General features: G+C 38.8%; 1 protein-coding gene across 3 annotated transcripts in view; it reads left to right on the top strand.

The window, feature by feature from the left end:
• Positions 1-20,935, top strand: part of LOC117234129 (titin-like) — a 63,979-nt gene that overhangs the window by 35,751 nt on the left and 7,293 nt on the right. For all 3 annotated transcript variants that reach the window (XM_033495054.1, XM_033495053.1, XM_033495055.1), the window contains one exon: positions 7,140-8,072. In XM_033495054.1, the coding sequence (XP_033350945.1) occupies positions 7,140-8,072 (933 nt within the window). The remainder of the gene's footprint in view (positions 1-7,139; positions 8,073-20,935) is intronic.

Raw genomic sequence — 20,935 nt, 5'->3', positions numbered from 1 at the left:
GGAGCGGCATCGTGATTAAGAAGCGAATATTCCGGAGATTATTACGTGATTTAATTCCAATTGCTCGTTTAGGGTTAGCAAAGGTTACAGTTATAACAAGTAAAGTAATACGTGATAAGTCGATCAAGGTATTAAGTTTTTGCAAGATATGTTTACCGGATTTGTATAAACACGTACGGTCTAACGACGTCTCGCGATGTGTAAGTAGAGTTGCGAAAGTCGATGATAGCGTCTTATGAAACATTTACGAAATTCGCGGATTAACTCGCTCGAGGCGGGATCAGCGTGCAACAGGAAGTAAAATCGACACTCCGAAGGTGGCCGCGAATTTTCCTCGGTCGGTAACTCTAGGTGCATACTCCGCAGACCACAGGGCGATAATAGACGTCGTGCTTAATTGCATTTTATGCTGTCGTAAAATACTACGATACGTGAAAGCGGAGCAAATGCGGTAAGCCGCAGGTCTCTGTAACGTAACACCACCGTGTACCGGGACCGAAGCTGAGACAAAAATTTGACCGCTGCGCCACACTGCCACGCTATACCGCGTTCTTTTAAAAGTCGATCGCAGACTTTCAGTTCTCGAAGAACGATGGCTCTGTGTCTCGAGGGGAACGTTTCGATGTAAAAATTGCCGATATTGCGAATCGTGTCCTTTCGATTAATATTCGTGCGCTTTTATTTACTAAAATAGTCTTTGAGGAGAATTCACGCGAAAATTGTCCGATTCGTCCGATAAAAAAAAAAAAAAAAAAAAAAAGAAAAAACGCTACAAATTTAGATTACGAAGGATCCAGGAATTTCACGAGACGAGAACGAACGAGAGAACGTTTGACCCGACTTTATTGCCGGAATTAACAGGAAAGCGTAACACAACGCCGCATCGCATTCCGGCCGCGACTAACAGGAAAGAAAACGGGTCCGCGCATTTTTATGAAAATGCATGCACGTAGCGCGGCTTTGCGGCATGTAGCAACCACGAGGAGATGCAAGTTTTTTATTTCATTCGTTAAAACAACTCTTTTCTTTTCGATACAGCCAACAACTTCATTTCCAACGTTAAAACGTTACGTGTAACTAGACTGCGATATTTATGGGATCTATATTTTATCTTTTGTCTGGTTTCCCTTTCGAATGGTAAGCAGTACGCGTAGACGATATTTCATTATAGACTCCCGAAACCTAAAAGCCATCGATTAAATTGAAAAAGATAAGAATTTCCACATAGCTGCTACATATTCGATTCGTTGACCGTTCTCTTCTTTAAACTACTTTCTATTTCACGCTGATTTTCTAAACGATGAATTTTCCTTCTTTACGCGTCGACGATATGCAGACGAATAATACGGAATAGATGGTTGGACGTTTACGTGGAAAAATAAGTCTTTCGTTTGAGATCTGATTCTTAAGAAGATTGAGGTTAAAACCTTGTCGAGACCTCGTCACTCGCTGATTCCCGATTGGATACGAGTGACATGATTATTTCGCTTGTGTTTTATGGATTTGCGGTGTATTTGATATGGAATCAAAGAAATCGACGATTCTGTATAGTCATCGAATTATCGTATATTGGGATGGAATCGCGGTGTTTTAAAGCAGCGATTCGAAGCGTACGAAACGTTCAGCGTGACGATAATCAATTTGTTCGCAATGTGTCATCTCGTTATCTCTCTCGCTGTGTCATGGTTGAGACTCAATTTTTAACACAGAATATGCATTGTAAATCATAAAGTGGTAATCGTTTAAACGGCGCCTTCAACGCGCAAAAAGGGCGCTGTAAGCGTTTATCCACCGAGCCACCACTGTCTTCGTTCACTCTCGGACCAATTGCTGGCATAATTTGATATATACCGCGTTATATGTACGTTGCAGACGATTTTACATATACGATATTCTTTTTAGAAGCTCGGTCTATAAATTACGTAACACGAAACGCACACGTCTATCCGAAATAAAAGCGCAGAGCTGCAGATGTTTTAGAGTTGCGCGGAACTAGGTTAAGTAAATTCAAGACAGTATTTAAAGTGCAGGATATAAAGTGTTCGAAACCGTTGACGATACGGTGTAGCTGGAAGTTTGACACCGGCCATTACAGCGAACGGGGATAAAGCGATCATTCAGCGCTACGAATGCACGCGGGCCTTGCTCTTGTCACCAGAGATGGATTTATTTAAGAAAGGCAAAAATATACGTGTTAGCTTTATAATAAAGCGTTCTTTCACGAGAGTCTTGTATCGAACGTCGCGCTGTTAAAACGGAATCGTTACTTCGACGTAAGCACATTGAAAAACGTTCGTGGCTGTCCAAATCATTAAGTACAATCGCACGTGCTAAACAAATGATTTAACAGACGCTCGGAATACGATCATATACGTCGCCGGAGTTACCATCCTACGTTTTTACGTTTCTACGTAGAAACCTATTTTCATGGAACGCGATAGAACTCTGATTCAAAAATATTTTTCTTTTTTCCCTTCGAATACGCGAGTAGATCGACGGGCGAAAATTCTCACGTGTTCTGTTTCAAGCAGATAAGAATATCGCGTATAGTAAAATTTTCATGAAAAGATGGCGAGAAAAGCTAGCGATACCGACGGTCAGGGCCGTTGAGCATTGGTTCAACGATCGTTCCGCGAGCGGAGCTTGATTTATGCGCGCATCACCTATATAATTCATATTGCTTAGATACGGTAATAGTTCGAAGGCAGCAAAGCCTCGTAGAAGAGAGTTTCGCTTGCGATCGCCAGTGAATTGGCCCGCTTTCTTTTTATTCCTTGATTATAATTATATCTGTAATTATAGATAAGCACAATACAATTAAATTCTAATTATCGATACCTTCCACGCGTATGCAACGGATGGGTGGTACTTTCGTCGAGAAATATTTTCCACGTTATTGGAAATTCGGTGAACACGTACATATTCCGATTTCGTTAATTTTTTAGTATATCGTCAAGGTCATTTCTCTGAGCAGCGTTGCTAGGATTTTAACGGAGAGGCGACGCCATTCTCGAAGAAGTTACCGTCAAAAAAAGTTTGTACAAAAACACCTAAACTAGCTTGAAGATTAACTCAAAGTTAGATTCGGCGTTCGTCAGGTTAGACTCTTCTCGGAAAAGGCTCCGCTCACGCTTTTATTTATCGACGCGTATTACCGTGTCGATAAGTAAACGATCGATGTTTACGCTTTTGTGTAGACCTTTTTCTGATAGTAACTTTTTCGTAAACAGTGCTGCCAACTAAAACCTCCGTAGGGGTCTGTTCAACGTGGCGATAGCTCGACGACGTATGAAAAAACTATCGTTTCCCTTTTTGCGAATATTTATCAAACTCGACTGTTTCATCCGCGATGATTTAATAATTTTTCGAAATATCGGCGATCGAGGAATTATGTTCGAGCCGTTTCTCTGGCTGATCCCGAATTATACGCCGTCTTTCGTGCGAAACAAACTAAAAGTACGTAATTGCCGCGAGCGGTCTCGGATTATCGATCGGTCGAATGTCCATCCGAAACGATGGAATACAAACACAGCGCCAACCGTCTGTCACGCCCGTTTTTTAAGGGGTCCGATCGATAATAGTTTGCTCGACGCAACCTACGAATTTCCGTCGAAATTCGACGGCATTCGCAAGCGTTCGATTTATAGCAAGCGTGAAAAATATTTCTGGGATCGTCGTTCTGATCGCAAGACCGATAACCCGGTCGTATTCTAATTTGTCGCAGCTTGCGCGTTTTATAATACAAGACTTTTGTCGACAAAAGCTTGACGAGAAGCTATAGATAGGTGTTCATTTGACAGTGCCTATGTAAAACCGTCGCGATTTGCTTTCCAGAGTTTTTTTCGCAAAAATTAAAACCATCGACAGTGACTATCCGATCCGATAATGAACGACTCGGATAGTCGCTATCGATACGGCGTCAAATGGATATCTAAACTCGCTTATTGCCGAACGTTCGTCGAATTCTTTCGATTACTCGAAAAAAAAGTACGATACGCGCTTTTCAACGAGTTCCTCCTGGAAATAACGCAGATTAGATGTGAACGAATTTTTGTTAAGGAATTCGTAGAATATGACTCGACTTTCCTTCTGTTCCAAGACTTTGCAGAAACATATCGCGAGGAAGTTATGTACAAATAATATAGAATAAAGGGAACTGGTGTTAACACAACCGTCTATTGTCTAACCGCTGTTGCATTACCGTGGCACACGTAATCCAATATTTCCGTGTAATTTAAACTCTTCTCGTGCGTGGAGTACATGGCACGACGAAGAGGTAACTTCTCATCGGGATGTTGGTAGCACGTTCTCTCGTTGCAGTGAGTTTTATTCGCGTTTCCGTCCTTTTACCGGAAAGTCTAGAATTTAGACCACTCTTGCTAATTTGACATTTTTGACAAACGTTTATTACTCGTGATATGTAAATACAATAGCACGGTGATTCGGCTTAATCGGCGTTGTACCGATGATAAATTCGACGTGATAAATTCGATCGTTCCATAATTATATTTGCTCATCGATAATTCTACGCATCCCCTTGGCTTCTACGCACGGTTCTTGATGCTTCGATCCACGAGCGAGGCGCGTCCTTTTCATTCGCAGAGAACGGCGATCGACTTGGTAAATTGATTCCGACTGCGCGTTACGGATACTTCGATCACAGACTTGTCCGCCTATGTAACGATATTCTGGAAAACGAGCCGTTCATCGACAAATGGACGTTGAATAATCTACGAATGTATGAATTTCTGTCACGCCTCGCACATCCATAAAGAAAGAAACGCTTGCGAACGTGTCAGCTCGTTTTAACGGAGATTAGATCGTGTCAAGTGTGACTCTACGTCGCTCGCTTATCGCGATACTTGGACGTGGAAATGTCTCTTTGCGTGTTTCTAACGAGAAACGTTCGTGATAAATAAAAGGAGAAAGTAGAGGGAAGAAAAAGGACGAACGAAGCCCGGCTTCGTTTCTTCCTGATCCATTAGACGCAAAGTCTAAATTACTTTCGATGTTCGAAAGAAAGTGGGAGAGGAAATGCTGGAAGCGGTAACGCGGAGAAGCGAGAACGAAGAAGTACGGTGGAAAAGCAGAGCGAAGAATTAACGACGGCAAAAGGGGTGACGGCGAATCGCAGTGAATTCACCGACGTGAACAAAAGCCCGAAATCGAGCTAGAGACGAATCGGTAGAGGGAAAATAGAAGAAACAAGTTGGGGTAAAGGAAAGGGTGGAAAGGAAACCTACGCAGTCGTGGCGCACGGGTCAACGTACTTGGATTCAGGGACGCGGATTTAGCGGGATATGCTTTTACGACTATACCGAGTGATCCGTCAGAACCGCATCATTTCCGCTATATTTTAGGATAAATTTTAGATTTGAGTTTCGATCGTATATTTAAGTATCGACTGACGCGACACCTCGATTCCAAGATACGTACGTCCAATTTAGTTTCTCCGATAGATTTAGATAGATTTAGACCCAAATTATTGGGTTGGCAATACCACCTAATGACAAAATCCCCAATCGCTTAGTTGCCAACCCAACAGATAGCGCTAACGGCATTGAAAGCATTGTACGTACAAATATGTTTCTACCTCTTGTTCCATGTTTTTTTCTTATGCGCAAAAGGTTACTTTTCCTTTTGTTCGACGCGACGAAGCATTTTGTTTCGCGAAAATTGCCTCGTGCGAACGAGTATCTATCGTCGTTTAGCGTTTTTTATCTATCGCATCTCCAGCGTTGCGTGTGCTATGTTACATCATGCGGTAGACCGGCGGTATAATAATTACAATTACGTAATTTTTCGTTGGCGCGTTTCGGACCATACGAGTCATAGTTGTCGTCGTAGGTGATTCACCTGTCATAAATAGCTGTCGTATTACAAATAAAAAAAAAAAAGACGGATAAAAATAGCCGATATTATTCATAACATCGAAGCTATAAACGATTTATATACAATATACGCTTTAATCGGAATTTTTAGTTGTAGCGTGCTATTTCGGTGAAAGATTCGTTGTTACAGGCGAGATGAGTAATTAACGATTTATTTAGTACGCTAATAACAAACGGTAGTGAATACGCGGTGATCACGATACGAGTCAGACGATTCGAAAAACTTTCGATCCTTGAACGATTCGCCCAAAACTTTCCGGCTTCTTAAATCATATCGCGCTCCCGTGGCTGTCAGATTTCACGCGCGCGCGTGCACACATACACACACGCACGATGCATTCTTACCACGCGCAGCCCACGTGGCACCATGCGTTCTAATCTGTCGCTGGATCTCGCTCCAGTCTATCGCAGAGACAAAAAGACTACCAGACGAAGGAATGTGGATCTGATTGGTTATTTTTCATAGACTCGACGATCATAAAGATGAGCACGCGTATTGGCCGAAAGCGTCGCATACAGCGACAGCGAGCGATAGAGAACGCTACGTATACGAATACATCCCTTGTCCCTGTAGCGTCCCGTTCAACATCTTTCCAGCTCTGTACAGTACTTTTGTCGCTACAAACTGTACCTCGAATCGATCTGCATCCGTTACCCCGATGCTTCGTTACGAACCGTGTTTCGTTATCATTTGGAACAGAATTGAAACTAAGTCGATAACCGAAATATTAATGCGACGTTTAAACGAGGCGGACCAAGGCGAAGGAAGGAAACATGGAAAGGAGGAAACTCGCGTATCGCGACATATGTATGTAGAAATTTAATTACGAACGAAATTACGATAAGCTTTGTTAAACGCTAGAAAAGGAAAATATATGAAAGATCAGAAACTCTTCGTGTTATAAATCGATAATCCCCCTGCCCTCGTACGTATTCGAACAAATCGCGTTAGACTGTCATCCGTTGAAAAATGACCGTAATTGCCGGATGAATAGCAATTGTGATAAGTCACGGTCTTGCTTGATCGTGGCTCGTAAACCAGCAAGAAATACAAAACGTTTAACGACGATTCCACCTCTGTTCCGATATCGGAATTACACGCGTAATTACAAAATTAACGTTACTCTATTTATTTAATCGGCACAGTTTCGCTGGTAATGAGTAATTAAAATAAATAATTAAAATAAATAGTAGAACTGGATAAATAAATAATCGAGCTAACGAATAGGTATTTTTTTCATGTTGCAGACGGATTTAGACGCGCGTATCAGGTCCTGGTGCAGTGGGCGAAGCACGCAGGTTCGGAGGACAACATTACCGTGGTTGTGGTCTTGTTAACCCCAGCCAGCGCGATCGCAGCCAGACCCCTATACGCCCATCCGTACCATCGTTTGCAAGTGAATGATATACTCGAAAAAATGAATTCGAAGGATAAGCCGCTTTTCCTGGACATCGACGATGCGCATAACGCGATCAATTCAAATATCCTGAAACAAGCGATGATTTCTCAAGAGTCGCGCAATCACGACGATGCTGGCATTCTTGCGGCTAGCAATGGAAAGCACGAAAACGGCGACGCGGATTACGATTATTCCGACTTGGGTCCCGAAACTGACGTAGACGCGGTTGACGACGTCGCTACGATGCCCGTTAAAAATCTTTCCTACGAATTTTACGATGACAGCGACTCCGCTCACGACGAAAATCAACCTGGCAAAGACCCGAACGTTCTGGACAACATGGACGTGGACGAATCGATGAACGCCAATTTGAACGCCAATACCGACGTTACGCACGAACCGATCGCAGGTAATAACTTACACGACGATGACGAAGACGAAGACGACGACGACGACGACGACGATGACGACAATGACAACGACAACGATAACGACGACAACGACGACAATGATCGCGATCACGTCCACGATAATAACGACAATGACGTTCCCGATGAGATCGCGTTATCCAAGGCCCAGGTGCTGGACGAAAGTCCTAAAATTATGCACGAGGTAATTCACGAGAAAATGAATAACCAGGTTTGCGAACTACTCGGTGAAGGTATAGGCGATGAAGAAACGAGAGTGAAAAACGACGAGCAAGTGGATGACGCGCAGGATGTCGTTGACGAGGCTGGCCCCGTGGACTACGACGATTCTCCGCCCTCGCCGCAGGCTAACAGTAAGTGTGAATTACAAAGTAAATCGCGTTTCTATAAACGACGACCTACTTCTTCTTGGATCGCGAGATGCGTCTTGCTATTTGGCAAGTTCATTTTCTTGAGTTTCGTATCGGTCTATGATTTTTCCAGCTTTTGAGGCGAATTAAGGCCAGGTATCTTTGTTTCGTATCTCGAATTAAGTTTTTTTTTCCTGCTGAGAGTCGTAATTCGTCTTCTTTTCTATCGTAAACACATCGAAAATTCGAGTTACGCAGGATACGTATCGCGTGGTACGTAAACGGTGCAACGAAAATAGAGGTCCTCCGCCTCGTGAAAAATATTTTTCATTTGTGATTTATTTGTGATTTGAGAAAAAGTTTATCATCGAGATTATATTTGTTTCGAACTGCAAAGTTTGACGATTCGTTTTACGCGAAGAACAGATTAATTCGAATTAATTTTCATAAATGACGAACAAAATATTTTTAACGTAATATCAGGATCGAAAGGTGGAGATATTTTTTTATACTTTACCTTTTATATATGATGTCTATTGGCTTGAAACAGATTTTCTCCGATTTATATCAAAGGCGTATTATACGCACATCGAGCGACAACAGACGGAAAGAATTCAATTTTTGCAATCCGTGTAAAAGACTGATGCGAATATAATCGATAATTTTAAGATATCAACAGCTATGCAATGATAATTAGAAAATGAGATCTATCGCGCGTGAACGAGTTAAAAGGAAAAGAAAGGCATAAGTTTATTTTGTACGAGAAAGATAGCCGGTTAACAACGCCTTTTCTCGTAACGCTTTTCGTCCTATGTATTTTACCATATTCCTTTTGCGCTGGAACGCTGGATTTTGGTGATTCCAAGAAACCGGTTAGAAAGAGGATCGATACCGTCGTTGCGCGAAACTCGCATTATTTTACGCACTAACGAACGTTTCGAGAAGGTATTTAAATTCCAACTATTTAAATTACTATTTAAATTTGAAATAAGTATTTTAAAAGAGCTTTCATCGGGCTACGCTACACGCAAGTGTCTATCGTTAGATCGCAACGGATAATGTGAAATTCTTTTTCACAGTTGCGACACGAAGAAGAAATTGCTAGCAGTATAAATTATTTAAGTACGATACGTAAAAATTAAGCTAACAGATTTAAGTTCTAACAGATGAAAACAAGGTTACACACGATGCAATAATAATTTGAAGCCGTAAATTGATGGTGAATTTGAATTGATGGTACAAGTTCACCAACCGCACGTTTTCAGAAGAACAAACATTTTGTACAGCTTCTTTAATTCTCTAATTAATTGTTCTTGCTCTCGGTAGTCGATAAGTTGTGGTAAAAAGCGTCAAAAATGTGTTACGATGTAAGATGTAACCTTTAACTTAAAGTTAGCATTAAAAACAATTTCTTCGATCATTTTCCTAAACCGTGCGACGTTCTTCGCAAAACCTCTTTACCCTCGCGATGCAGATTTCGCGCGCAATCGTATACGACTTGTTAATCGATTTTCATAATCGTGTTTCCTAATCGTAATTCCGCGTTTCGTGCATTTTCTAAAAGATAATAGTCTAGATGAATATTACAGGAAGCCTTTCGAACGATAGAAACTGTCGTTTTCTCGCTATCATCTTCCGAGTTTCAAATTTGGTCAGACCGGATTTGGACGAATTGTCCGATATTAGACCTGTTCAGCTCGTAAATACAAACGTGAAACGTGGGACGCTGGAGAGTTGTTACGCGTTCTTTCTATCGCCTAGGAACCCGGCCCACTTTCCGCTGCACTTCGGCTTTCACCACCTTGTGCCAGTCACTGCGTTTCCTGCACTGATTGTCATCCGCCTCGCAAAAATTGCCAGCCTTCTCCCAACTCTATGGAGTCTTCCTTATCCCTTCCGTTCCCTTCATCGAACCGGCATCGTTTATATCCTCGACTTTTGTCATTTATCTTCGAAATATTTAGCATTGTTTGACATTTGTACGGAAGGGTGATCAGTCTGAAAAAGTACAACGTAATATTTACGATACATCAATCTAATTACTATTAATTACTCTCCTAAGTAATCGCCTAAACTCTTGTTTCAAAAAATATCACACTTTGAAACGTTATAAAATGTAAGTGTACGGTAATAAATTGATGCATAGACGATAAGAAGTAATTTCCTCTCGATCGTAGCAAGTTTTCCCTCGTAAATAAATTCGGCTTTTCATCGCCGAATTGAATAGGAAGAAACGTTAACTTCCTAACTGCAAACGGCTGAGCCTACGAACATCGTGATTCTAAAATATTCGCCATAAGTTGAACGATATACAGGATGGTTGGTAACTGCTGGTACAAGCGGAAAGGGGGTGATTCTACGCGAAAAAAGAAGTCGAAAATATAGAATAAACATTTTTCGTTCGAGGCTTTGTTTTCGAGAAAATCGACTTTGAATTTTCGCTCGGTACGCGTGCACTTTATCGCGTCTCGTTATAACGGATCTCACTGCAACATTTTCAGCAATTTTTGTAATAATAAACTGTACGATTACTTCGTATTATTTCATTATGTATTCCTAATTTTCCTTTACGGCAAAAACAAACTTAAACCGCGATAATATCCATCGAGACAACGATCTACAGTGAGATCCGTTATAACGAGACGCGATAAAATGCACGCGTACCGAGCGAAAATTCAAAGTGGATTTTCTCGAAAACAAAGCCTCGAACGAAAAATTTTTATTCTATATTTTCCACTTCTTTTTTCGCGTAGAATCACCCCCTTTCCGCTTGTACCACCAGTTACCAGCCACCCTGTATAAAAAGATACACATTTATTGTGAAACGAGTACGCAAGATGAACGGTGGATAAAATAATTAAAAAGACGATATTCGGTTGAAGAAGCTGATGAAAATCCTGCATTGATGTAAGCGTTAAACGCTTGCTGTGTATTCGCTAAGATTCGGATCGACCAGAGGATTCCTCGACTCGTCCTTCGGTAACAAATACATATCTAGAAGGTGAGAGAAGAATGGGAGGGAAGAAGAGATGGAGTTGATAATACGAAGTAATAAGTCTCGCGATGAAATACAGGATGCATCTGGAATCTGGGCTATATTAATACGCAAATGGAAAGAACATTGATATTTTACTTTTATTTTTTCTTACAAGGTACACGGTTATTCGGAGGGGTGTTTCGTTTAACTGGAAATGGTGGAATATCTCTCGAGGGATCGAAGTTACAAAAAGATTTATTCCTTCAAAAGTTGTTTGGTATATGGGCATCGGATAGTGTAAATAATTTTTTCGTATGTACAGTAGTGGAGAAGATATCAAAGTTGAGATAGTTTCTTTTTTTTTATGAAACCTTGTATTTTTTTATTCGTAATATGGTGACGTTTGTTCGGGTGAATACAACGACCTGTCGCACGATATTATTCCGTGTAGCGGAATGTCATAAATTAGATCCGAAGATGAACGTAAATTGGTAGCCGAACCCTGCGTGACTGCACCATCTAATTCCATCGAATTACGTCACATAAGATTCAACTTCGGATCTAATTTACGACATTACGTGGTACGGTGTCGTGATTTAATATCTCCTCCACTACTAAAAATATTATTTGCACTTCCTAATGCCCTCCTGTGTACCAAACAACTTTTGTACGAACGATTCCTTTGTAACGTCGATCCTGCAGATATTTCATCGTTTACGGTTAAACGAAACACTCTGTACATATGATGAATATTTCGAGTTGGATGTTCATCGATGTTAAATTAATGTTACGTTTAAGCGTTAATACAATTCAGACGTATCCTGTATACAGAATTTTACATACGGTCACGTTTAAGGGGAGCGTAAGGTTGAATATTTTCGTTCATGAGCAATAGGAAAGCGTTACCGACTGTTTTCTTCGAAGTACAGTATGATATTAAAAAAGGAGAACCGTCATGACACTTACGTGCCAAAGAAGCCACGTATGCCGTTCATGTATGCGCGCAGTTATTCACTATACCACGCCCCTCTTTTTCTATCTGTCTAAATTTATCTGAGCATGCATTCGCAAGGTCGTTTTACTCCTACTATGTCGTCGGTGAATTTTCTTAATATTTAATTCGGGTTGTAAGAAAATTAATTATACTTTTACAACGGCTATGATAATTAGAAACTTTGTTAAGGACATACGGCTTTATTTATTGAAAATCGATATCCTAGGCGAAATATTAATATATAATTTCTTGACTGCGTTAAATATAGAAATATAATTAGTTATATTTATACAGTTTCCAAATTTCTTTACAATTGAATCGTTATGGAACTAGACACTTGCTTGATACGTAAAAATTTATGATATCTCTTCTTTTATTCGTTTTCTGTTTTTATCCCACCCTTCTTTTTTAGGGACTCAAATAAAATTCATTCGAAGAATACAGTTTTTATATCGTTCAAACGTCGTATAAATCTCTGAGATTATTACCAATAACTATGATAATTACACGCGCGCAAAATTCACAGTGTCAAATTTACCGCCAAACGGTCGAAGTATCTGGAATCGTCGTGAATACGTGCGATTGGATAGGAGAGTCGTGATACATTTGGATTGGCGCACGAGTGTGCGGGCATCGACCAATGGCACGCCATGCCGCGTGGGTCGACTGGAGGGGGTTCCGGCAGTTGGACTCGAGCCCCGGACGATTGCGAATGTGCGACTTCTTTCATCCTGCTTGAGTTGTTTTCGTCGTGTAAAATCACTTGAATTAGTGTATAGTGCGTTTTGATAATAAATTAATCGATTATTTCTTCTGAGATCGACGCATAACTTCTATAAAGTTTCGTGTAGTATTCAGAAGCAGACGGTGCCAGTGAAAGAGCGTTCTCTAAGGTATGTACGTTAATCACGTCCACCATGAGCCGTTTACGGAGAATTTAAATTTGGAACGGATGCCGGCCGGCGTTCAATCTGCCGGTTGATTTCGTATGATACGTAGGATTTCGTAGCCAATTTTCCAAATTTTCCAAATGTTACTCGTTATATCGATTCGTTGGTAAAATCCTCGTATCCTTAGTTTGTTTCATTATTGTTCTACAAAAGGCCGACCATCGTCGTCATGGGCTTGGCTGGATTTCTTAGAATTAAATTCAAAGGTTGATGCATAGCCAAGAAATGGTGAGGTAGTAGATTCTTTCCGTTCGCCTTCACGCGGTGGAAGTTGAATTTCTAATAGCTTTTTTTCTTTCTTTTCTATCGATTCGGAGAGCATACGACATATAAAGTTGTTTTATTGATATCTGAAGATTGAACATTTGTAGCGGCGTGCATTTCAAAAATGAGTGGTAAAATGAAGAATTTGTTTGCTCCTTGGCGACATAATCCACACAACGTAAATGTACATATAGCTGAAACGTAGTATTATTCACGTTCCATGGACACACTGTGACGTTAGCAAAATGGTACAATTCAAAAATCACGTACGATACGTTTTATAACCTGGATCGAATTTAACAATTTTATGCGATGATTTATTGAAAAAGAATAGTCTTATTTTGAACGTATCTATACTTTGTTTCTAAGTATTTGATATAATTTTAAAATTTATTTAAATGTTTCGAATTTCTTCAAATGCATTTATAGAAATGAATATAGAACATAGAGATTTGAGCTGATATACTACGTTTCTTCGATTAACCAATTATCTTATTAAGTTAATATCATTGAAATTATTACCTATCGCAATTAATAGATTCGTGTTTATGTAATATTTATACTTATATTTCATTGGTTTCATTTTGATAATACTATATACATAACAGAATTCTTACAAGTTCCAACTGTTTAACTTGTTAAGCCCATTATAGAATAATTTAGAAAAATATGTTACATCACTAAAAATTAGATCAAAGTTGAACAATATTTGCAGCAAAGAATTCTCAGAAAATTCATTATCCGTACGAATCTGTTTCAATTACTTGAGATGTTTTAAATATAATGTAATTTTAATATATAAAAAATATAACAATAAAAAAGAAATCGACTCCGGTTAAATGCACTATTTTACCAATTTTACGATATTTCACTATGTGTATACTATTTTGTGTATACTATTCGGTACATCGAAACATGCATAATTTATATGTACAAAAATAATATCCATATCGTGAAAGTATGGCGGTGAATTTGCAATGCAGGATGCACTGTCTAATTTTTTATCAGTTTACCCGTATTGGTCACAATCAACGATACATTAGCCTTTTAGAATTTTCAAACTATCATTTGGATACGGGTTTCCGCCATCTGCTTTATTTACAAAGCGAATAATTTTTATGAAACAAAAAGGCTGGTCAAAGTTATTGAAGAATATAGAATTTTGATATAAGAAAGCAATTTTAAGAATCTTAATTCCGCGAGTGCGTTTATTAAAATTTTATTTGATTGACATGCAACATTTTTTCCAATATTCATGTATTTTTTGATAACGTCTAGGAGTAGAATCCCAATATGCCAGTTTACAGTTTTGATTGCTACTTGTGTATGTATGTAGTTCATTTATAAATCTAACCTAAAACAGGTCTGTCTAAAATCTGACCCAATCTTAAACCTAACCTCATTTACCTGCAACCTCGATTGGGTGATATTTAATGTTCTGCGAATGTGTACGTCCACGTCGAGTGGACAGTATAGCGTAACTGTCTTCGACATTAAAGTTTTCTAAACTCACTGATGCTTTTCTTTTCTTTCTTTTTATAATACTCTACTAGTCAAATATTATCAGAAAATTTAGAGATCATTTAAAAATTATTCTTGCTCTAAAGCAAAATTTAATCTTTCATTTTGTAGATTCGTTGTCGCATAATTTAATATTTATTTTTTTAGATGATATTAGAAAAATTGAATTTTCATTATTTTCTATAAATTCATAAATGAACCAAATAGATATTATTTATTTTAATATAATATAGATCTGTGATATAAGAAAAGACCTTGGTATAAATGTTTTAATGTATTATACATATAATTTGGGAATTATCAAAAAACTGATAGTATGATCTAAGAATATAAAGAAAACCTTAGATAAAAGAAACGTAAATTATAATTCTGAATAATATTCTCTTTTCTAAGATGTTATACCGTGTGAACAGAGTGAGTCGCATTACCGTAAAAGAAATATAAATATAAATAATATGTTAATACAAACATTAATATTTATTCCGAGATGGTTAATTACCTTGACGATGATGGATTAAATTCGCATATTATGTTTTGAACGTCATACGTGTTACGTATATCTTTAATCGATTAATGCCTTACGAAAAAATACCTATAAATATTAACAGATAATTATTGTACTGTATGAATTGTATGACTCGTATGACTCGTATGACTCACAATAGGAGATATCATGGTATACAATAAATTATATCGTGAACATCCTTTTATCTAATATCGATAAAAGCGAAAACTCTTCTGCATTTTTGCACCGCGTCTTTCTATTTTTTAAATCGATCAATGTTAAACATTCTACGAGTAATTGTACTCCAATGGTAATAGAATATACGTACCATGTTAAAAATTTGCGCGTCGACCCATTGCGTGTCGACGCAAAAAAAATTAAGGGTGTCATCAGGTAAACACATGGAGTAAACGCGACAATGGGGAAAAAGTGGAACACGCTGCTCTGAAGCGTGTTAATTAGAAAAAAAGAAAAATATTGCGAATATTATCCCCAGTGGCGTTTGTTATATAATTAATATTAAAAACTCTATGTCGTTGAATCACGTGCTACTAACTGTATTGCAGTTTTGAAAGCCCGAAAAAGATATAAGCGCGGTCGGTTTAGCGTGTCACGACATTAGCGAGGTCTCTCGTCTGCAAGCTGGTAATTGGATCTAACCTAGTGCGTGTAGCATGGATCGGCTTACCTCAAACTTAAGTAAATTACACTGGCCTATGTATACGACGCATCGCGTTCTTCGCGGTCGTGATCTTCCCTATACCAATGATATAGGAAGATGGGATAAAGACCATCGCATACGGTACATTAATTCGTCGATTCTTCCAGGAAAACGATCGAAAATTATTTAACGACGAATTCGATATCTCATGAACCATGATTGAACTTGGTTAGATTTTACAAACGAAAAGCTTGGAGGAAAAATGCTACAAGTGATCAAATTTTTAACGTTTTAACGTTTTGAAACGAAGCCAAATGCTAAACGTTTTACTTCGACGTACATACACGCACTCATCGTACGACAGAGAGAAACACGCAGTGCAAATGTAAAAGAAAGAAATTCCTTGAGGAAAAATGCACTAGCGGAGTATGTAACTATTATAAAATACTGGACAGAGAATGTAATGTAAAACCGTATTAACTGGTTAACTATGCTTCACTGGTTACTCACACTGTACTATATCCTATGCTCAAATAATTACATTTCCCCTATGCTCGAATATTAAACGTTCAATCGGTTATTATCTGAATATCCGGCCATTCAATTCTCAAGGGTATTTGCAGTGAAAAGCATTATATATGTATGTGGAAATATTTATCTGTAGTAATTAATTTAGGAATACAATTTATTTAGTTAATTTGTACATGCATCTTGAGACAATCGAAACGTTTCACTTTTATGAAATATCGTCCTTTTCGGGTTTGGTAGTTCCAATGTTGATTAACGATTTACAGTCATAAACATTGACTTTTTGATTAAAAGAATGCGCGTTTCTCTTTCAATGTTATCCTAAAACTGCTTGCTTGATTCGTAGACAGAAGCCACAGGTTCCGCAAAGAATTTAAATTATTTGAATTACAAAATATTCAGGTACGCGTAGAAAATAATTTTATATACGCTCGATGCTTGACGGTATTTGCAACAAATAGGAAACATTTTCTCCTTATGCTTTTACGTCTGCCAGAGCTCCATATAACGGTGTATACATGTATGTATGTATACATGTTATAAAGCAAGAACTGTAAAAGAAAAACTGTAAATAAATTGCCGATATATCGGCTTATCGCTATGAACAGATTAGCGTTTCGAACGAAAGTGAAAGCAATATTCTCGTAATAATGGATAAGCTTTTTCTTTTCATACGTCATTAAATTGACATTTTGTGGCGAGACCCTTCATCGATATATGCGTTTCAAGGTTAAGTCTATTTTTAATTTGCGATACTTTCTCGGGCGAGCCTTCGTAATAACGTGGAGAGTTTTATGTCACTCATTGGATGAGGGAGGGGGTTCTATACGATACACAGCTTCCCATGGTACAAGATATTTTCAAATACTCCGTAATTTATATTATCAATTTTTTTCATAGATAGTATAAATAAACGTGCAAATGAAATTATGTTAATGTTTCATCTTATTCGCAAATAATACGCGTAATTTTATCTATACTAGATTTTTAACCGTAACATCGCCGAGCGATCCTTAGGTCTACCTAACGACCATGCAAGACCTAGAACAGAACACCGCTCGATATCGTGATTCTTAATCGCGTTTGACGAAAGAGGAAGTAGAATAAAAACAGCAATACGATTTCAAATAGAAACCTCTCGGTATACGTGTGTCGTACTCGGAACGCATGTGTAACAAACCGTAGCTGTAGTAAACGATCGCGGCATGGCGTTTATTGTCCGTGCGAAGCCGATAATTTGTCCAGCAGCGATCCTTACTTACGTCAAATCATTGTTCCGAAACTCGTAACCATCTGTGACGTTTTACGCTCGCTCGAATCACAGTCGGTAACGTAGCTCTTCCTTTTGTTTCGATATGATCAGTCTTTCTCAAATACTTACTACGTTGGAGAAGTCTAACGTATCGTTGCGCGTTTTTCAAGCTGCGCCGCACACCGTTCTAAATTCGCGCAAAATACACAAGTCAACGCGATACAAATATAACGAAACTACGTCGAATCCCATGATTTTTAAATAAAAAACACTAAGTGTATATTTTTTCCCATGCAACCAATGAAAAATGAAATATTATTATTCTCGTTAGAAATAGACGAAACTTTTCAAACAGACTAGTACTTGTACGCCACTCGAGTACGAGTCTGAGACGTAAATAAAATTATTAGAAAATTCTCATAGTAAACACAGTCGTGTATGTTCGTGGGTCATATATCGAATTCGTCGTGTTTGCTGGTTATCCACGACCGTTCAAAGACCGATACGTTCGACCTCTCGCAGATCGCTAGGAAACCACAGCATCCTTGTAAAGAAAATATGTACTTTTTGCCATTCGAATCGGGTACTGTACATCGAATGACAACAGGGATCGGGTCAGGTGCAGCTTAGAGAGACTGAGCCTCGAATAGCGGCAGAGTGTCGGTTCGCTTTTATTTTTCCTGTCTCTGTTCTGCCTGCTTGTCGCCGGTTTAAAATTAGCTCTCCCTTGCTCTCTATATACACCAAGTTGAACCGATGCGTTGCACCGTACGTACGGTCGAAATGAAGAAAAAAGCGAAGAACGAAGAAGCAGGAGAAAAAGAAGCTAGCTAAAGAGAGAGAAAGACACGCGTACGGATACAACGGGAGTCCTCTTTCGGGACAAATCTTTTCGACGCACGCTCTTTTTTCTTTGGTTTTTTGCTTTTCGCCTCGTTCCGATGAATCTTCCTGCAGACTTCGTTTAGTTTAGGGTATTGTATATGTATAAATACGCGGCACAATGTCCCCTGGTGTATACTAACTTTGGATACAAGTTATCTCGAACAACGAATACGAAGATGATGATAAATTCAACGTTTTCGTTATTTTTATTGGAATAACGCGCAGCGTCGGAAACGATGCTTCGTTAATCGAAATCTGTTCCGAGATTGAAATTATCGGCTGAAAGAGAACGATGGAACGCAAATGCAAAGGAGCGAACCGAGAAAAGAGGAGGACTATCCAGCTAAAATAGTTGTCGTCTCGGGAGGGAAACTAAATGGATGCAAGTATGTATCTCGAAAGTTGCACGCGGAGATCGTTGGAACGGATTTGCGTTGGTGGTAAGGAAGGAAGGTTAGAATTAGGAACGAGTTAAGACAACGTTCTCCGCGTGGGTTGCCCTTTTTTTGGCATCCCTTGAGCCTGTTTCTATGTACACTTTTGGCTTCTAGAGTTTTCGATTACGTGAAGTGGTAACTGCCTATCGCTTTACGCTGTAAATGTATCTTTTAATAGTAGTTGCTCATCGTGATCGTTTCCTCTTATTAACCGCAGAAAGAATATGTATGTTATTAAAATATTCTCGCTAGATTGCGGGCGTTCGTTCGTCTGAAATACATTAAAATATGAAAATGATATACGCGTGGTATGGAAACGTAACACGTGAAAATGTACAGAGGTATATTCATTTACGCAAAGAATACGCAAAATATGCAACAAGTGCATATATCGAAAGCGTGCTGTAACGATGAAACATTTATTAGCCACGCGTGATGATTACACATAGTTAAAATTGCAATAAGCTATAGGCGTTTATTTAATATACATACGTGTGTGTGTGTATATATATACATATATCGGATCTTTTTTGATAATAATATATTATAACAAATCCCTTATTTAATACCAATAGCTAAATAGCAGGTGCGTAGTATTTATAGCTTAGAATATATCTGTGACCATAATTATTCGCATAAATAAATAAATGATCGAAAAAAATATATATGATTTGCAAATAAAAAGGATCAGCAAATACACCAAAGTTTAAGAAGATTCTTAGTTTCTCTGAAATATCCTAAGCTTCCTTTTATATCCTCAAATTCTCTTAAACTCGATTCAAATAATCACTGCGTAAATCATTCTCTTCTTTGTTATATCACAACTTCGTTTAGTTGGTCGATTTCATTAGTTGGTCATTTGTGCATCGTTAACGTTACATTCATTCGTTATAGCGATACCATGTCAGCGCTGTAAGAGCAAAAGACGTGTTTTATTTTCATAAAAATACTGGGACGCCCGATGATCTCGTACAGAACGACACAAATAAATCGTGCATGCGTTTAAAAACTTATTCAACGTGTAAATATAAGCAAGATATATATATAATAAGAATGGCATGAATGCCATAAATCAAACGCAATACGTTTCTCGATATTTTCAGTCGTATCTGTTCGTTGGTTTCTTTCGATAACATTTCATTCGAAATGAGAAAAGAGGAAAGAATTAACTTAAGATACTATATACAGTTGGGAACATAAATATCGTTCGGCTCTTTCAAACGGAATAACTTTTCTTTAAATTGGACCAAACGACATTTTTTGAAAAGTCAGAAGGCTCGGTTTATTGGACGGACGCGTAAAACAAATTTTGTAAAGGTACGTTTAGAAGATTGAAAAAAGAAAAAAAAAACGTAGATCGGTCGATATCGTTCCGTGGCTTCGAATCGTATCGTATTAAACGATCACGACATTGGAATTTCATATAGACGAAACTCACGCTCGATAATCTGCAACATTTTTTCATCCATATTTTATCGATACATATCGCTATTCATGGATCGCATCGATCATTACCATAATCTGCTCGAGCACAAGCACACGCCATAAATTGGAGAAACATTGGCAAACGTTTCGTAGCGCGAATACTAACTCCCCTGCCAACGTTTCCCTAATTTATGATACTGAAAGAATCGATGTGTGTGTGTGTGTGTGGCGAACGGGGTGTTTTTCACCTAGGAACCTATCGTAGAGTCTGTTTCAACGACCGAACACGAATATCGGAGGAACATCTCGACGAAGCAAACTCGAAGGGGTGGGTCGATCAGCCGGCGCGGCACGGCGCGGCGCGGCGGAGCGATGGCATCCCGTACGGTGAATCAGAGTATGGGGTGAATTTGATGGAACACCGGTTGCTCGTCTTTAAAGCGAAATTCCCTGCACCGACGGCAGGG

This window comes from Bombus vosnesenskii, unplaced genomic scaffold (genome assembly GCF_011952255.1).
Source record: "Bombus vosnesenskii isolate JDL3184/JDL3185 unplaced genomic scaffold, Bvos_JDL3184-5_v1.1 scf7180000013302, whole genome shotgun sequence".
Taxonomy (NCBI): domain Eukaryota; kingdom Metazoa; phylum Arthropoda; class Insecta; order Hymenoptera; family Apidae; genus Bombus; species Bombus vosnesenskii.
Note: the sequence above shows the minus strand (reverse complement) of the source record. Positions and strands in the feature narration are given on the sequence as shown.